Genomic DNA, 18,451 nt, shown 5'->3' on the forward strand with positions numbered 1-18,451 from the left:
AGCTAGCCTCTGGACTTGGCATCTCTGCCTGCAAAACACTTTTTTGACGTTCACGTTAAGTGCTCCCGTTATACATGCAGCCTATTGACCAGAAAGTTTACAAGACCAATTCAGATGAGAATAAACTAAAAAGAGGCCTACGCTCTTACCACTCCCGCCCCCCCCCCCCGAAAAAAAAAACAGTAGTTAAATTAGATTTGTGGCACACAGCATGTTCCAAAAACTCGCTTTACTTATACTGCTGTAGCAACGCTATGTATCGTGGGACGTAAACATGTCATTTTTGACGATGTTTTTTAAAAAGGATATGCAAGCATTATGAATGTATATTGAGTGTGTGGAGAAAGTTTTGGTAGTGTAGTACAAAAGAAACTTTAGTTTATGCTGGCTAACGGTCAGTTTCACCTATCAAAAAACTGATTTGAAAAACGTGTAACGTTAGGGAGGCCCAACATATTAGACCCCTATAAGGATCACGGGGGAGCCTTATAGTTTCTAGATGCATAAGGTACGTTGTCTAACCCAAAACGAGGTGGGTACAGCCACTGCAAGTAGTGGTGGACGTGCGAAATAGCTTCATTTTGGGTTAGAATTATGACGCCATGCATAAATATTGAGAGAGGCGTATAACACCCTCACCCACATTTCGAAATATTTGTGTAAAGGATTTTTATAGCCTAGCGGGGTGCCGCGCGAAGCGCGGCATCCCGCTAGTCACTATAAAACCTAATCACATGATAGTGAAGTCTAGGTACCACACGCAACTAAAGCGATGGACGGACACGTTTAGTCATTTTCAGAAACCAGTATTATCACTTGGTGTATCTCAACATGCGTACAATAACAAACCTGTGAAATTGTGGGATAAGTCTCATCCATGCAATCAATCATCAACCATATTCATGAGGTTGAACTTCAGCACAGTTTCGATCATGTGTTCGGTTTTCACAAACCGGTCGAGCAACGTTCTATTAAAGGCACTGGACACCTAAGGTATTGTCAAAGACTGGTTTTCTCACTTGGCGTATCCCCATCATCATATGCATAAAATAACAAGCCTGTGAGAATTTGGGCCCAATTTGGTCATCGATTTTGCAAAAGAATTATGAAAGAAAAAACACCCTTGTACAACTTTGTAAGCTTTCAGACTCACAATAAGGGCTTCAAGTATTTTACTTTTTGAGTGAGAATCTACTTTTTTTCTTCAAAACTACATTTCTTCACAGGGAGCTGTTTCTCACAATGTTTTATACAATCAACAGCTCTCCATCACTCGTTATTAAGTAAATTGTTATGCTAACAATTATTTTTAGAAATTACCAATAGTGTCCATGCCTTTAAACCAAGCTACATTTACCCTGGAAATTATATCTAAACGCTAGCTCTCCGCGGCGATTGAAAGATACTGTATCTACAGGGAGGAAAATGACGATGCGGGGAATCCTATATCGATCGGTTGAGGTTCCTTGTCTCCTTCTCTTCTTCATCATCAGAGGCATTTGCCTCTCTAAGGAGAGAAAAATGCAAGGATAAAAATCGGCACGAAGTCTTTTCCCTGGGCACAAAGGAGTAGCGTGGTTTCACAGATAGAGGAGGGGGGTTGCTTTTAATGTTTGTGCGGGGCGTTAGTCCCCATATAGTCTTGGAAAGGCCAAACATCTCAATTTCACTGCGCTTGGCATTTTTGGACTATCACTGAATTCAAGCAACTAGTTACCCCTATATTTAATACTCTCTCTATAATAGATGTCAATGAACGGGTTTTAACTTGCTGTAGATGGAAAGATAGCCACGAAGTGGAGCCATAGAACACGATACTTTATAACACAATTACATTTCTTATTCAAATACATCGACCCACAGTTTTTTTTCGCATTACAAAATTACTTACTGTCGATAATGTGATAATAACCAAGGCTCAATTCTATAGTGCGAAAAACATTAACTGCTCTGCCTCATCTTTTTACTGTAACCTTTTAAAAAACACTAATTTTAATGTAAAAATCACAAGTCAAAGATGTGTAAATTTTATTAAGTTTGACTTCTATTTTTAGCAGTATGTTTTTATTGCATACTGCACGGGTTTTGTTGGTTTGGGAACGAATGCTGTTAAGAACGGATATTTTTTTAGAATGTGGAATTATTAGCATCAGATTGAAATGAATCGGAGTCTTATTATGCTAGCTTCATTGACAGCCCATGTACTTTAATCGAGTGGAATTAATTATGATAAGATTATGTTCTTATTAAGGTATCTTTTTCTCATTTATCTTTAATCCCAGTGGCAGCTTTACCACTTTCTCACACCTTTAACTGGAATATCTTCTCACTAGGCAATAACTTTAAGCTGGCTGTTCCCTCGTTCTATCTGCTGAACTTTAAATTTCCTTGTTTCTAGTTTTTTTTCTCGATGAAAACATATCCTGTATAACACCTTTAAGTGCGCAGCAACCCCGTAGTACCAATAACGGTGAATGACTTCCCTTGAAATGTTATTCCATGAAATGCTTTACTTTTTGAGAAAACATTAAAACAATTATCAGTTCTCGATATCAAGAATGACGAATTTGTTTTAAACACATGTCATGACGCGGCGAAACGTGCGGAAACAAGGGTGGGTTTTCCCGTTACATTCTCCCGACTCCGATGACCGATTGAGCCTTAATTTTCACAGGTTTGTAATTTTATATATAAGTTTTGATACACGAAGTGATGGCCTTGGGCCAATACTGTTTACCGATGTTGTGCGATTGCTTTAAGGCAACATAGTTTACTAACGCATAATGAATCTCAGTAATGTTTAATAATACATTGTTGATACAGATGTATGCCAATCCTCGTTGCTTTTTTCTCTACCAGTAGAAGCCTACAGGGTTTATGATACTCAATGTTAATACAGGATTCCTATACAGAGATACATATCAGAATGGATCTAGCTTCATTAAAATCTCATTTATCAGTTTAATCCAAATACCTTCACATCTATCAGACTAGACAATCTATAGTATTGAATAATACACTGACCCATTTTAAGCTGAACTTCCTCAAGTAGAGATGCCACTGGGAATCTCACTTTATTTGCTGTATAGCGTTTATTGCTTCTCATGAATTTTGCTGTGTTTTTTACCATGGCCACTGTACCTCAATTGTCCATCAGCACGGCTATAGAGTCCAATGATGCATTGTTTGAACTGACTCTTGTTATGTTAACCTTATGTTTGAGATAACACAGCAAGATTTGTTGCAGTCATGTTATAGTAATTTGTTTTAAAGTGTAAGATGAATTAGTTTTCTCACATCAAAGTCGCTAATAATTATGATTCGAAGCTAACTGATTACCGTAAAATCATAAGTAAAAAAGGAAAAGACAAAAGCCTGACGTTTCGACCCATACCACAGTCTTTCTCGAAGGCTTCATCATAAGTCTTTAAAAAAATAAAGTTGGGCAAAGATTTACAGGTACGACGGGGTCCTAGTTTGCAGGTGAAAACAGCTCTGGTCGTCCCTTGAAGACAGAAAGAAATGATCAACCTTCTTTTTTAAGAATAGAGTTATGTTGTTATCATTCACACCACCATGTTTCTTAGTACCTCCTATTTTATATTTAGTACATCTTAGTAACTTATCCTATCTTAAAGTGCCTCTTACCTCTCCGCGCTTATAGTTACTCTTAGTGTTTCGTAGTACCTTCGATAGTACCTATTAGTACCGCTCAGTAACTCTTCTTGTTGTCTCTTTGCTGATTTTTTTTATCTACTAACGGTCCAACGAAACTCTTCAATCTCAAAAACCTAGTTAACATTGGTATGTTATGTACATTACAAGCGCTAATGCGTTTTTGAAATCTCGGTCAAACGAATCTGTCTTCTGTTATTGAAAACGTTACCTTGTTCACTGTCTGCGAGTTACTTAGTTGATGAAACATGACCTGGATTCCCTTATTTGGTTCACAAGTTGATCTGATAATTTTATCAAAAGATGAAGAAATACAGAATGAATTCCCAAATGATGTGAAGGCCCTGAAACTAGATCACCATATTGATTACATTGGTACTACACATACAGAAATCTCCTTCAGTGAAAAATCTTCTGCCGAAAGAATTTTATGTTTAATGGCACCGCATCCATAGTAATATTTTAGACTGGCCTTTCTCTTGAAATTAGTTTACCGTGTGCTTAGAGTGTTCTATTAGAAAGTTTGCCGTTATAGCGAATCGTCTACAGGGATAACTCATATGCGACAACTCGCCCTGACACCTGCGACCACGTTCCCGATACGTACCAATGGATCTCTACAAATTATCGTCTGCTCAATCGTACGTCCTCATTTTGGCGGGAAACGTCAAAGCAGTTATTCACGCTGTACGAGTTTTTCCCGCGCGCTTAAAGGGTTTGGGTACTTTTTGTAGGACAAAAAACACAATGTCAAAAGATTTACAATTAACTTACACGGTTTGAAGATAATGGTGTTAGAAAGCTTCCCTTCAAATATTGCTTGCTGAGGTGCTAAAATGTTTTAAAGAGTTGAGTAAAACAGTGCGCCGCAAAAATACTTAACGTCTCCGTGAGACCACTATTTTAGCATGACAACGTGTTTACCAGTATTGGTATTTAAATGCTAGTGCGTAACAAGTACTGGTTTTTTACATACCAGTGATGGTAAATACGCTTTACACACTACAATTATTTTGTGACATTGTCGTACGTCTTTTTTTCAAAAGTAATATCGGCAAGTAATATTTTAGGGGAAACTTTCTATCATCACTATCTTCAAAGCTAAATGCAAATCTGTGGACAGTGTGTTTTGTGTTACAAAAAGTACCCAATGAAGCCCTTTAAAGGCAGTGGACACTATTGGTAATTACTCAAAATAATTGTCATCTCAAAACCTTTCTTGAGAAACGGCTCCCTCTGAATTGATGTAGTTTTTGAGAAAGAAGTAATTTTCCACGAATTTGATTTCGAGACCTCAGATTTAGAATTTGAGGTATCGAAATCAAGCATCAGAAAGCACACAACTTCGTGTCACAAGGGTGTTTTTTTTCTTTCATTATTATCTCCCAACTTCTACAACCGATTGAGCTCAAATCTTCTTAGGTTTGATATTGTATGCATATGTTGAGAAGACTGGTCTTTGACAATTACCAATAAAGTCCACTGTCTTTAAGTCCCGCGATTTATCATGAAGTAACCGGTCAGGAACTTAAATTTGTTTTGTCTTTCGCTCGGCTTGTATTCTCAGTAGATGAGTTTATAGATCTTGCAATTTCAACCAGCCATCAGAAACATATTTGTATGTCTGTGAGAAGGTTATGGAGCACATTTAACTGAGTATAATTCAATCATGAATTTTACGGCAGAAGGACTTGTCTAATAATGTTTGAGCGTAGCAATGTCATCTGCACTTTTCAACCCTCGCTAGAAACACTAAATTTATTCAATGGACAAGGTACAGGGGACATTTTCAACTCCTCTGGGAACGACATTGTGATTTAAAGGTGAAGAGGTTTCACCGTCAACATTCACTTATTTTCTAACTGAGTAAATAATGTATATGCAGTGAAATATTAAGTAAAATGGTAGTCGATTCACCACATCATCAGTGTTTGCTGGATAACCATAGTGTGAAGTCAAAGAAAGTGGGTCAGTTGTTTCGACAGTAAGTGTGGACGTAAATAATAATTTATATCAAATTAATCAAAAATGTTAAAGGATTTGGGTACTTTTTGTAACACAAAATACAATGTCCACAGATTTACATTAAACTTACACCGCTTGAAGATAATGATATGATAAAGCTCTGAAAATATTACTTGCTGAGGTGCTGTAACTTAAATTCATAATATTAAAGGTAATCCAGCTTAATATATCAAATCTATTGCTGCGGGCCGATCAAAAGCCGAAATTATTCTCCTATTTGTAGAGAAGCAAATATGTATCTAGTAGCAATGGTGCCTGCAACCTGTGCTTAAACAATATATTATTGCCGTGAAATTCGAGTATTAAAAAGAACAGACCAAACGTGAAAATTTTCACTCCTAGGTGTAGGGAAGCAAGTAATAAAAGGGTTAATATCCTGAATGACACAAGCGACTCTTTACCTCCTTCATAACCCTGTAACGTGTGAAATATAGTTAGCCTTCAGTCTATCTGGTGCCTACATTTCTCAATGGTTTGAGGGAAGTAAATTGTCATGTTCAATGAAACAAACACTTAATCTTACAATCTCGATCGCTAAACAGACTCAGAGGTTGGTCAAAATGCTTTATCAGGAGAAGCATAAATGTTAGGTGTTTTATTTTACACGTAAATAGGTTTCCAAGTCAAAGACATCAATTTCAGCACATCTTGACTTATAAAAGGTTTAAGACATGTTTACTGCATCCGTTCCCGGTTATCAAATAACCGTTATGTAAAAAGCTAATCTCCATAAAGTCATATCTATGCCAAACCTTTTAAAGGATTAAAGAAATGGAGAATTCATCTAGGCCAAGTTGTAGATGTAGAATTCCGCTTGTTAGATTTAGACGTTTTAGGCTTGCAATCGGTCGATTGAAATAGATATGACTTTAACTTAATATTTTGAAATGCCTCCAGTCTTAAAAAAGAAAAAAATGGATTATTGATAAGTTTTTCTCCGTAACATGCCTCTAAATTGCGACATAACTGACAGTCGTTAAAAACATTATTTAAAGCAAAAAAAAAAATGTTGAATTACAACAACGTTCTTAGAATATATCTACAATTGGAAACCATAAGTAATACTTCTCATTCATTTGTCATTCATTTGCCACAACTAAATCATTTTTTTTTTTAAAGAATATGTGGAAAATTCATTGATAAGCTGCAACTCATATCCTTAGTTTTTTTTCTAAGCTTTGTTGTGTTTTCTTTAACATGTATCAACATATATCTTGTTTCCTTCCATCCTACAATCTAGATTATTTTAAGAGGAATATCAACTCATTTATTCAGCTTCTCCGAGTTATTTCTTTCATTTAATAATATTTATTCTTATAGCCCCTTTGAAAGAGTGGCTTGTAGCCTTTCTTGGGGCGAACTTGCATAGAAAGATGATTACAAACAAAGGTGAGCATTTCAAAATGCAATCTATGAAATCTTCCGGAGCAGAAAATCATATAACTATTCCCAATGTCAAAACACTATTATGGGCGTTTGAACCCGAAATGATAGACAACACCTTTTCCTATAGACGCCCAAACTCCATCAATTTCCATCTTTTTAATATCCTTGGAGGCCGTTTTAATGAGTATCGATGGTGGCGATTCGATTTTTATAAAATCGATTTTTCCTACCCTGGCATTGGTACCCCAGCACGTAATGTTACCCGCTCGCTCATTTAAAGGCACTGGACACTTTTGGTAACTGCTCAAAATAATTGCTACCATAAAAACTGGTTATGAGCAATGGAGAGCTGTTGATAAAATAAAAACGTTTTGACAAACGGTTCTCTCTGAGGTAATGTAGTTTTTGAGAAAGAGGTACTTTCTCACTTAAATAATTTAAGACTTCATACCTGAAGCCTTCTTTACAGAGTTTTTTCTGTCGTTCTCTTGGATGACCGATAAGTCAAAATAATTACAGATTTGTTATTGTAATCATATTATGTTATAGGATACACCAAGTAAGATTGGTGGTTTTTTCACATTGACAAAAGGTGTCTTTGTGCCTTTAATGGAACGTTGCTCAATCGGGGTTCTGCAAAAAAAAAAAAAAAAAAAAAAACCCGAACACATGATCGAAACTGTGCCGAAGTTTCACCCCTCATGAATAAGGTTTGTGATTGATTCCTATGGAAGAGACTTTCCTCAACGATCTAGAAACACTTATCACTACACCGTCACAGCAATTAATAAAGTGCATTTCATTGCTAGAAGTTTAACAATTAACCCAAAATGTAGAGAGTATTGATCAGAAACAAAGCACGGTGCGACATTCATCTTCTCTCTGAGTTCCCCTTCCGTCTCAGATCGACCTGTTTAAGGCAGTAGACACTACGTAATTACTCAAAATAATTGTTAGCATAAAACCTCACTTGGTAACAAGCAATGTAAAGCTGTTTATAGTGTATATAAAAAAAGGGGGGGGGGACGGCTCCCTCAAGTAACGTAGTTTTCGAGAGAAAAAGGTAATTTTACACGAATTTGATTTCGGGACCCCAGATTAAGAATTTGAGGTCTCGAAATCAAGCAACTGAAAGCACAAAAAACTCGTGTGACAATTGTTTTTTTTCTTTCACTATTATCTCGCAACTTCAGCGACCAATTGAGCTCAAATTTTCACAGGTTTGAGATTTTCTGCATAATAAGCTGAGATACACCAAGTGAGAAGACTGGTTTTTGACAATTACCAAAACTGTCGAGAGTCTTTAATTCTATGTCTGGTAACCGATGAGTCCCATAACTCACTGTGACGCATAAAGGATTATAAAAACGTTGTATAGACAGATATCAAGTGCAACTCATGAATAACATCAGTCACTGAATTAGTAATGCTAAAGACTTGTTTGACATCAATTACTCTAATTCAACAAATATTGCCGCTGCTTATAAATACATGAAAATTAATCTTGATATTACATGGTAGATTTATAAACATGCAGTTGTTTGATCGGCTGTAAAAAGAAAGTTTAAGATATAGAAACATGGTCACAGATAGTCGACTTGTTATTACATTTCTGCCAACATCTTTCATCAGGTTACCTTCTCATGTATCATTTCCCTCAAGAGTTCTTGGTGACTAAACTCATCTCGAAGTCACAATTTGGTAGCGTGGATTTGGAACAATTTGAAATTTTGGTTTCTAGTAAAAACAAAATATCTCATTCTTATAAACCAAAGTGAGCATACAAACAAACTGTATAAGTGACAAGCGTTTTTCTTTCACAGTGGCCCCCTGTAATACGCATTTTTCGGACGCTAGATCCCTTGTATGACGTCACACAATCAATGAGGAACTATCATTGGCAGAGAGTGGTACGCAGCGCCTAGGCCTACATGCGTGCGTGTTTCCATGATTACTTGACATTAAAAATGGCGGCCAATGCAAAAGGTCTTTGGGCAGCGACTTTGGCTATACTGATATGGGTATGACCATTGGCTTTCCAGGCATAGCCACTGACGAAGCCATCAATTCACGAACGGCCTTTTAAGTTCCCACGTTTTATAACCAACCTACATGATTGGAAAGTGTGTCGTGTGTACCGTTAGCATGATAAACCAGGGCAGTTAGTGATTGTATACAAGAGCACAAGGTCGAAGCCTATACGACATTAGCGACAAGATGGCGCCGGTGTGCCGCATGTACTGTCTAATTAAGGCCCGTTACCTTGAATTGTCAAAAGCTTGCTCCTGTGTATGCTGCATTTTCTGTTGGTTATTGTGTATATAAATGGAGGACAGTGTGCTTGTTAACAACAACGAAGTACATGTGTTTGTCACAATATGTTGACATGGGGTAAGGATGTAGTGGTTCTTGCGTCACATTATACTTAGTGAAGTCCGCCATTGCAATGCATTATGTTCTTCACTTTTTGTTGAAAGATGTTGCATCATCATTTAAGTTATCATAAGCCCTTTTCGAAACCACGGCTTCGGCTTTTGATTCGGCTTCAGGCTCCCTCTCGTCTGAAGCCCCGAGTACATATGCAAAGCACGCGCAATGTCAAAACAACCGCGTGGTCAACCTACTAGCCTAAGCCGAAACTGGAGCCGAAGTCGTGGTTTCGAAAATGGCCTATAGACTCGAATTCAAAATAATTTGGTGGTTATAAAAAAGATTAATTTTATCACTCTTTGCAAAAATTGTAATGGGAAGCTTCATAGATCAAAACTCAACCACTTAAACCCTCTCTCCAGTTTTGAATCCAGCAGTTTCATGAAAACGAGCAGAGCGTTCTGTTTGAAATGTATCGCCTCTTAATGAATCCAATTTATTCCCTTAAAGATAAACAAACATAGTATTTGATTTGGTTCACTTGTTTCCGTGACTAAATGCTGTTGACTTATGGGTCACCTCTAGCATGGTAGAAGAAAAAAACTAATACCACAAAATTGCTTCTGCGCGTACGCAATGATTCCCCGCAGTGGTATGGAGTGCCAAAGGAGACATAACATATTCTTGTTGGGGGAATTTCACCGTAGCCAATCAATAGGCTCCCCTCAGGGGATTTGGTTATAGTCAACCAGTGGAAGTCCCATATGGCCTCCCAGTGTAAAAAGGCCAGTTTAACTGAATAATTTGTTGATCAGGCTCAGGGATGCGGTGAGAGAGGGAAAGTAAAACTCGTCGGTCCCGTGGTGCAAAGATTAGTCAGATTGCAACGAGGATCGCCGAATCCTAGGTGTGAAATTTTAAACAGGTATTGCCCTCCGTTGTGGCAGCATTTATGCTGATCTGAGCGGGAAACGGGCGCCGAATTGCAGTTCTCAATTCAATTAGGTGAATTCAGTTCATTTATCAGCAATCTATTAGCCCCAATACAGCCTGGCTTGGCGTTTCCAAGTGGGAAACAATAATTTATGGATGAGGGAAAAGGAGGCTGGTGTGGAAGATCGTAATTCAGGCGTTTCTGGCGTGATACTCAAAAAATGATTTGTGGCATATGGTCTGTTTGATGACAAATCACCGGGAAGTGAACAGCACAAAAAGTAGCTAAGCGTAACATAACTATGCTTATCAGAAAGGTTGTACCAACCAACATACCGTGTCACAATGTACAGTTTGTGACTGCATGGTCTCCTGTTCATTATGCTAAGCTTAAAATTCTTAAGCAATGTTAATCACTGCTTAAGCGTTCTATGATTTTGGATCCAGGGCCCAATTTCATAGACCTGCTTAAGCACAAAAAGTAGCTAAGTGCAGCATACCAGAACAGGGTTACCAACCAAACTACCAATATGCATGTACAATTTGTTACTGGTATCCTGATCATTGTGCTAAGCATAAAATAAAAGACTAGCAGAGTATACTGTTCGAAACGTCGAGACCACACCAAGTCTTTTCGGAGCCAACCTCCCACAAAAGAGATTACACAATGGTTATACCCGCAAGTTTACTGTTATTAGTTTGTTCCTAAGCGTAACATTTTTGATTAGTATTTTCTGCCTAAGCAGCTTCATGAAATTGAACCCAGATCTGTTGAGATTAAACGGGTGGACTGTGAAAGGACTTGTATGTTTTGGTCCATTATCTTGTCAGAGTGGCGGAAATTAGTAACATTCGCCATGAACGATGGTGCGACGTTCCCTGAAAGGTTAATGGGTTTCTTGTCTGATCGATTAATGAGGTAGGCTGTGTATTTGGGGAAAGTTACACCATTACACTGTCTGCCCTTCGGCTTGTAGTCCAGCCGGTTTATACGAGTCATTGTAAGTTAAGTGATTCATCATAAAAGCAATACTCATAAACTTGGCATAATTCGTATTGCAATATTTATTAAAGGCAGGGGAAACTTTGGGTAAGTAATAAAGACACGTATCCTCACTTTGTGTCATCCAAAAATCTGCATGTAATAACAAAACCTGTGGAAATTTGGGCGTACTTTGTCATCGAAGTTGCACTAGAGAATAACGGAAAAAAGAACACTGTGTGCTTCCGAGTAACATGCCTGTGATATTTGTTCACGTGACTCGGGAAAGTACTGAGTATACAATGCTAACACGCATCGGTGTATGGGTAAAAAACAAAATTAATATTCTTTATCCCCGGTGCAAATTTAACATCTCTTATAACTGTGTGCTTTCTTATAGATGCCTAAAAAGATGCTTCATGCCTGAAGCTTTTCTTAGATATTGTGGTTTTTCAGTGCTCCTCAACAAATAAGTTTTATTGTCATTGTCTTGTGGATGACAAATCGCCATATAGGGAGACCCTCTCAGTGCCTGTAAAAAATGATAGAGACAGTTTTGACTGGCAACATTCTGTATCAGTGACTTAGGTTTCATGCATTAATATAAGTCGCTTATATCGATGTTTTTATTTTTGAACAGGTCTGCGAAATGAACGGTGAAGATGCGCTCTATCAGTACAATGTGTACGCCGCTTCATTAGAAGAGTGTCTGGCCGCAGAAATGCAGAACAGTCTACCGGATGACGGTAAGTAAACCTTCTCTCTCATTGACCTCTAGCATGCTGCCTCCATCTTGGTCATGTTACTGGTATCGGATAACAACAATGCATGCTAATAATCATCTTGCAGTTAGGAACCAGACTATTTTGTTCTTCCAGCCTCGGTTTGGTAATGTTGATATCAATGAGAGAAATTCAAGATGGCTGCACCTTGATGGATGTCTATTACACTGTTAAAAGTCGCCGTCGAAAGTACCACCAACGCTATGAACCGAATTTGTTACAGGCTTTAATGGTACAAAACGTTATATGCAACTTCCTTATACCCTACCCGGTCATTCGGAAAACTGAACACGGCGGTTCATCAACCCGAAAGCTATTAGTGGTCCTGTTGCAATAATTATGTTGTATGAGGGACCACGTGGTCCCATCTAACTCATTCACAATGAAAGCGTCAACATGTTTTTTTCATATCACTGAATGATACTCCAGTCCATTTTCCAATCTTCTCTCGAAAGATATTAAGTATGAGTTGCCACATTGTATAATTTAATGTGAAGAAAAATGATGTACCAAAATGTCAAGTAAAACCATTTTGCAGACATTGTTTGATGTCATTCCCCCATCTCGTTTGGGTACGCTGCATGCTTGAATATGTGTTATAAACAAATCGTCCCTATATCTCTAGTAATAAAACCCACTGTCGTCGAGTAACGTTTCCTTTTCGTTGTGAACAGGGTGATGTTTTTCAGGACTTGAAACAATTCCAATCGCCACGTCAATTGTTTGCCAAGTCGAAGACGTTTGCGCCCATATAATCAGTTTTATTTTCGTGTATTTTCTTGTAAATGTATGTTTAAGGCAAATTTGTACTATGGGGGTTATTTTGGGTCACTTGTTTGTGTTACCATGCTGTGGTTAAAATAAGCTTTGCTTTGAGTCTAGACATTTGAAATTGAAACCGGTATGACATGACACATTACGTCTGAGTATTGACGGTTTAATCATGGCTTGTTCCACTTATCAACTCCTGCTATATACACACTATCATTCTCCCGAAATGAATGAGAATTCAATGCTGTGTCACATGAAGTTGTTTGACGATCACCCAGCTTATTACTTTTCTCATCCTCACATTTTGTAGTTAACGTGTACTTCGTCTCCGCCTCACTTGTTGTAGTAAACGTGTACTTCGTGATACTGTTAAGCCCCAATTCTGGATGGAGTAGACAGAAATAACAGATAATTTTGCTACATACTATTTTTTTGTTTAGTTATCGATTAGAGTGTTACCATAGTAACTTAAGAAGTTATTGTCAAGCTTTAAATAGTCATCGAGCCTTTCCAACACCAAGACTCTGGAATTCTCTTCCTCAAGACCTCAGACAAAATGCACATCATTAGCCCCTTCCAGCAAAAACTGAAACACACTTGTTCACGCTTGCTTTCCCAGTTTTGGCAATTAATAATAATAACAATAATAATAAGACATTTGTAAAGCGCCTAATGCAAAAGCCTCTAAGCGCATTAAAGAAACAATAAAATAAACAATTAGAGAAAGATACAAGATACAAATAGGCAAATTACAAAAAGTAGCTTTAAACAAATGAGTTTTAACAAGGACTTAAAACATTGTAAAGTGTTGCGAATATGCACAGGGAGACTATTCCAAAGAAACGGTGCGGCGTAAGAAAAAGATCTGTGGCCATAAAAAATGGAAGAAGCTCTAGTAGCAGAAAGCAATGACTGTTGAGATGATCGTAAAGTCCGAGTAGGGGAATAATTATGAACAAGTTCAGATAAATAAGCAGGAGATTGACATGTTTGAGCCTTGAAAGTTAACAGAAGAATTTTGTAAACTGTTCGAAACTTAACTGGGTGCCAATGCAATTGCATTAGTACAGGTGTAACACTAGACCGGTGCATAATTTGAATGGTTTAAAGGAAAATGCGCGTTACATGTGCTGTATTAATATTAGTATTAAATTAAGCTGGTTATTAGACGATAAACTTGCTACAATCAACCATGTAAGATTGCCTGTAGTGTATGCAATACTAGTAAAACGTTCTGGTTTTATAACGAATGGAGGTAAAACAATTAAAATGGCCGCTTGCGGCAATCGCTCCAAACTATAACACAAATTTTCCTTGAATCCACCAGTGGCCAATAAAACTGAGTTTATTCTCACACCTAATCTACCGCATTTCAGATTGTAAATATTTGACGCAAACACTGGAGTCCCATTAGGTCATAAATCAATTACCCAATATCGATGAGCCGAGTGTCAAAGAAAAACCCCAAGCTCCTAACGTCAATTCTGTAAACATTGAGTGCTCGTCTTAAAACAGGTTGTTATAGAAACTCCATAGGGCTCATATTTTTTTAGCATTATTCCCTTTACCCTTCTGTTTTTATAAATTAATGATTTATTTTTATTCTGTAATACCTTACAACTCATTTCACATTCTATTCTGGTTATATGACCAAGGAAATCGAACTCAGTTAATATAGCCAATAACCCCATGGTACAGAAGACAAACAAAATTCAGTTTTAGATGTAGGAGGAACACCCCATAGAACTATTCCAGGGAAAACGCACTTAATCAAGTAGGGACTGAAAACCTATTTCACGTAGTCAACATATAAACGCCATCCTAACATTGTTGATTGCATTTCCATGGAAGCATTTCAGGCGTCATGTATAGGCTCCATGCCTTTAGGTAGGGTTTTGGAAAGAGTAGGAGAGAAATTTTGAGGGAGCTAGAAATATAACTGGTTCAAACATTCTTTTTATGAAGAATCATTTTAAAACTCTCAAATAATTATTTGCAATTTCTTGTTTTGTTTGCCACAATTGTAACAAGATAAAATACCTGTTAAAACAACTTTCATTGTTCCCAGCTCAACAGCATCACCATTTAGGTTGGTTGGGATTATCTGTTGTAGTTGAAAACTAGAAGTTGGTTATTTATTTATCCTTTCAAAATAACAAATGATGAAATAATTATTTCAACGTTGTGCACTGTGCTTGTGGTGGATTGCCAAAACCACGTTCCTTGTGTTTTACCTAGCAATCCTTTCAACCAACCCCGGAGGGGGATTTCTCTAAAAACTATAGTCAGTCATCCTTCCTCTGTAAACTCGCTTTGGAAACGCAATCAATTTCGCTGTACGATAAACTCCGTTGCATGTTATATACTACACGGAGATAATTCTATCTTTAGGTAATTTGCCCTTCAGATCATTTCAGGGTAACGTCGAGCTAATTGGGTTACAGGTAAATATTGTTTCTTGGTATGACGTAAAGGGTGGTAGGGCGCAGGTGGTGAACAATACCTGTGACCTCCTTCGAATAAACATGGATATCACAAGGGAATACAAACAAACCATGCATGTTATTACATTGACTCTATGTAAATCCTAAGGGTGGCAATCAGTCACAATGGCGTCATTTTTGGTATCTCCGTTTTGCGTAATATCAACCAAAGACACTGAAACGTGTCTTTGTGGATAGATCGAGAATTAACTTTGCTTAGCGGATGTATTCTAACATAATTACAATAACCATGATCAAAAGGTAGCCTTTGATGTTTGTTTAATTGGTAGAAGTACATATGGCAAATCAGTAGAAAATCGAGCTTACTTATTAAAATAGCAAACGTCAACTCTTCGCTGTTAATGAAATGACGCAAGGAATGAAATTCAATGGAGACGACCAAGGCTTTGCTTACCTTAAGCGCATTTAAGCGACACTTTCGAAAACAGGGAATTGCGCGCTTACGTCAAGCGTTTTAATGGTAAGCATGGAATTTTTTTCTAGCCCGTGGGTGTACTTCACTACAGGCCTTTGACTGTACCACAGAAATTCGACGCCTGCCATGCATTCGAACAATGGTGATCACAAGCGCAGAACTCGGCGGTAAGCAGAATGTCCAATTTCTTTAAACTGCTTAAGCACAAATGAGAGCTAAGCCCAATAAAATCATGCTTACCAGAATAAGGTTTCCAGCTTAAGGATCATTCCATATGCACCAATTGTGGCTGGTATTCTGCTTACTTTTGGTAAGCAGATAATTTCTCAGCAATAGCTGCTTAAGCAGCTAAGCAGCTCTTCGAAATTGGGTCGAGGTCGTAAGCCTACTTAACAAAGCACTCAATTTACAACAACGGTCATTCTTACAGGTGAACAAACATAATACCCAAAAGACTTACGGTGTTAAAATACAATATTACATAAATTATGAAATATATAATTAACAAACTTGTTTAGGTTTAGGTATTGCATATGGTTGATTGATAATTGCTCAACATGCATAATATAATCATCATTATATAAACAAGCTCATCGTTCATTCGTTTGATTCCACACTAAGGTATACAGTTTCCAGCACTCCTATTATAATTCCCACCAATATACTATGTTCCTATATTCCCTATTGATTGTTGCTTATAGATCGCAGGGCCGTAATTGCTTCATTGCTATAGGTCACACCTATAGCTGGCCACTACCCTTAACCCGGGGCCAGATAAACCCACAAGGGAAGAGACCTACCTCTGCACATTGTCTTAATTTCATTATCTAGAATTAAAAGGTCGTACAAGAGAAACGAGCCCGGGGCTCCGGATTGATCCGCCCGGGTGTAACATAAATCAGTGCCCCATCCGGCCGGAACAATACACTGAGCATATCGGATCCGATACTTGATCCGCTGTGTTTCTGCGATCCTAAACCTTGGTGGGTGTGGGTGGATTGCCCTAACCATGGGGGTAGAACTCACCCCGCCCCCGTGCCATAACGTAGAAAGTTGGGATGCCTCACAGTTTATGGTCACAAAGTGATGCTAATTTGCTCATGTCGTGTCACCATCTTGTCATAGTCATAACATGCACAATGACAGTTCTCATTTCCCCCGTCTCATTCGAAACCTGACTATTCCCCCATCAGCCTCAGCTTTAGGGTCGAGATAAATGGAAATTAATCAAAGTTGCTATGAAGAGTAATGGCTAAGTTAATATATTGTCTGACTGGACCAGTAGAGAAACTAACAGAATTGTTGTATTGTGAAACTGCCTTGACTTCTCCAGTATGAGCAATTCTAGAAGACACACATGAATGTGTACATTTACCAGTAACCTTTTCCTAGGAGTATTTACAAGGACAGCCGAAGACATGTTTGCGTTTTTTGAAACCAGCTATGGTATCGACTTCACTGCCACTTGCATTCGATTCTTAACCGTTTTTTCTTAGTATTTATTCTCGGATCAAACACAAAGTTTCCGCCTGCCTGAAAATTGAGCTCATCCCCCGCAGAAGTTTGTTCCGGAGGTGGCTAGTTCCTTGACTTCCCTATTGCTTGAGTCTGTTTGGTTGGTTTCAAATAATCGCGACCTCTATTGACCGTGTCTCGTTGAATTACGCAATAATCCAAGCTTTTTGACTTTCTGTTGTGTCACTAGAGAAGATGCGGGCAAAGGAGTCTTAAGATCTTCAATCAATGGGAGGTTGGGTTTTTGAGAGCCTTGGAGGCATTGCCATGGTTAGGGATGTCCTCAATATCAAGTGTATGACTGAAAGGGAGCCAGAGGCAGCAGGAGAGGAATTAATCAGCAAAAAGGTTTAACTGGTGCGTTTTCAATGGTCTTTACATTTTGGACAAAATACAGATTTAGGAAAAATAAATAAATTAATAAATAAGACGTTAAGTTGGGCTTATGTTTTTTGCAGAGTTTTCTCCAGATAATAAGTTTTATATAAGTATGAAGCCAGCTGAGAGCATGTTCTTGAAAACAAAGATAGACTAACGATGATTCTATTTGGCCCACCGGCAGTCACAATGCTTCATGACAAACCATGTACTATCATAACATTAGTTGTAAGATAATGCTCGCGATTAACCATTTTCTGGAATTTTCTGTCTATCTGATGAGGTTTGATTTTGCCACAGCGCTGCGAAAAAGTGCTGTAAGAACTTAGGCCTGTCATTGTTTGTTAGGCAAATTGTTTTGAACTAACACTCGGCCTATGGTTCGCAGTTCGCACTTGGGCGTTAAGAGTCCCGTTTATAAGTTAAGGCTTTGATGACAATTTTCAAAATTATCAAATTAGGATCTAAAAACTTTGCGAATCTATCGTACACGGCATTCGACACAATCCCTCACCTTCAGAATGTTTTCAAGACCGCATATTATTCTTCCTTAAGCATACCTCTTTAGTCCCTCACGCCTCCAGAAGATTGAAAAAGCAAATCAAGAATCTAGCCTCTTTCGTCATGTAGTTGTCTCCGATACTCTATTTTCCTCCCCTTCTGCCCAGCATCCATAGTTTTGGGTTTCATCTTCAGACAAAACACCCGATAGAGG

At 38.0% G+C, this 18,451-nt stretch overlaps 1 protein-coding gene across 2 annotated transcripts in view; it reads left to right on the top strand.

Moving 5' to 3' along the window:
• LOC139949281 (secretin receptor-like) overlaps positions 1-18,451 on the top strand; it is a 163,032-nt gene that overhangs the window by 111,693 nt on the left and 32,888 nt on the right. For both annotated transcript variants that reach the window (XM_071947690.1, XM_071947689.1), the window contains exon 4: positions 12,012-12,117. In XM_071947690.1, the coding sequence (XP_071803791.1) occupies positions 12,012-12,117 (106 nt within the window). The remainder of the gene's footprint in view (positions 1-12,011; positions 12,118-18,451) is intronic.

This window comes from Asterias amurensis, chromosome 16 (assembly GCF_032118995.1).
Source record: "Asterias amurensis chromosome 16, ASM3211899v1".
Taxonomy (NCBI): Eukaryota; Metazoa; Echinodermata; class Asteroidea; order Forcipulatida; family Asteriidae; genus Asterias; species Asterias amurensis.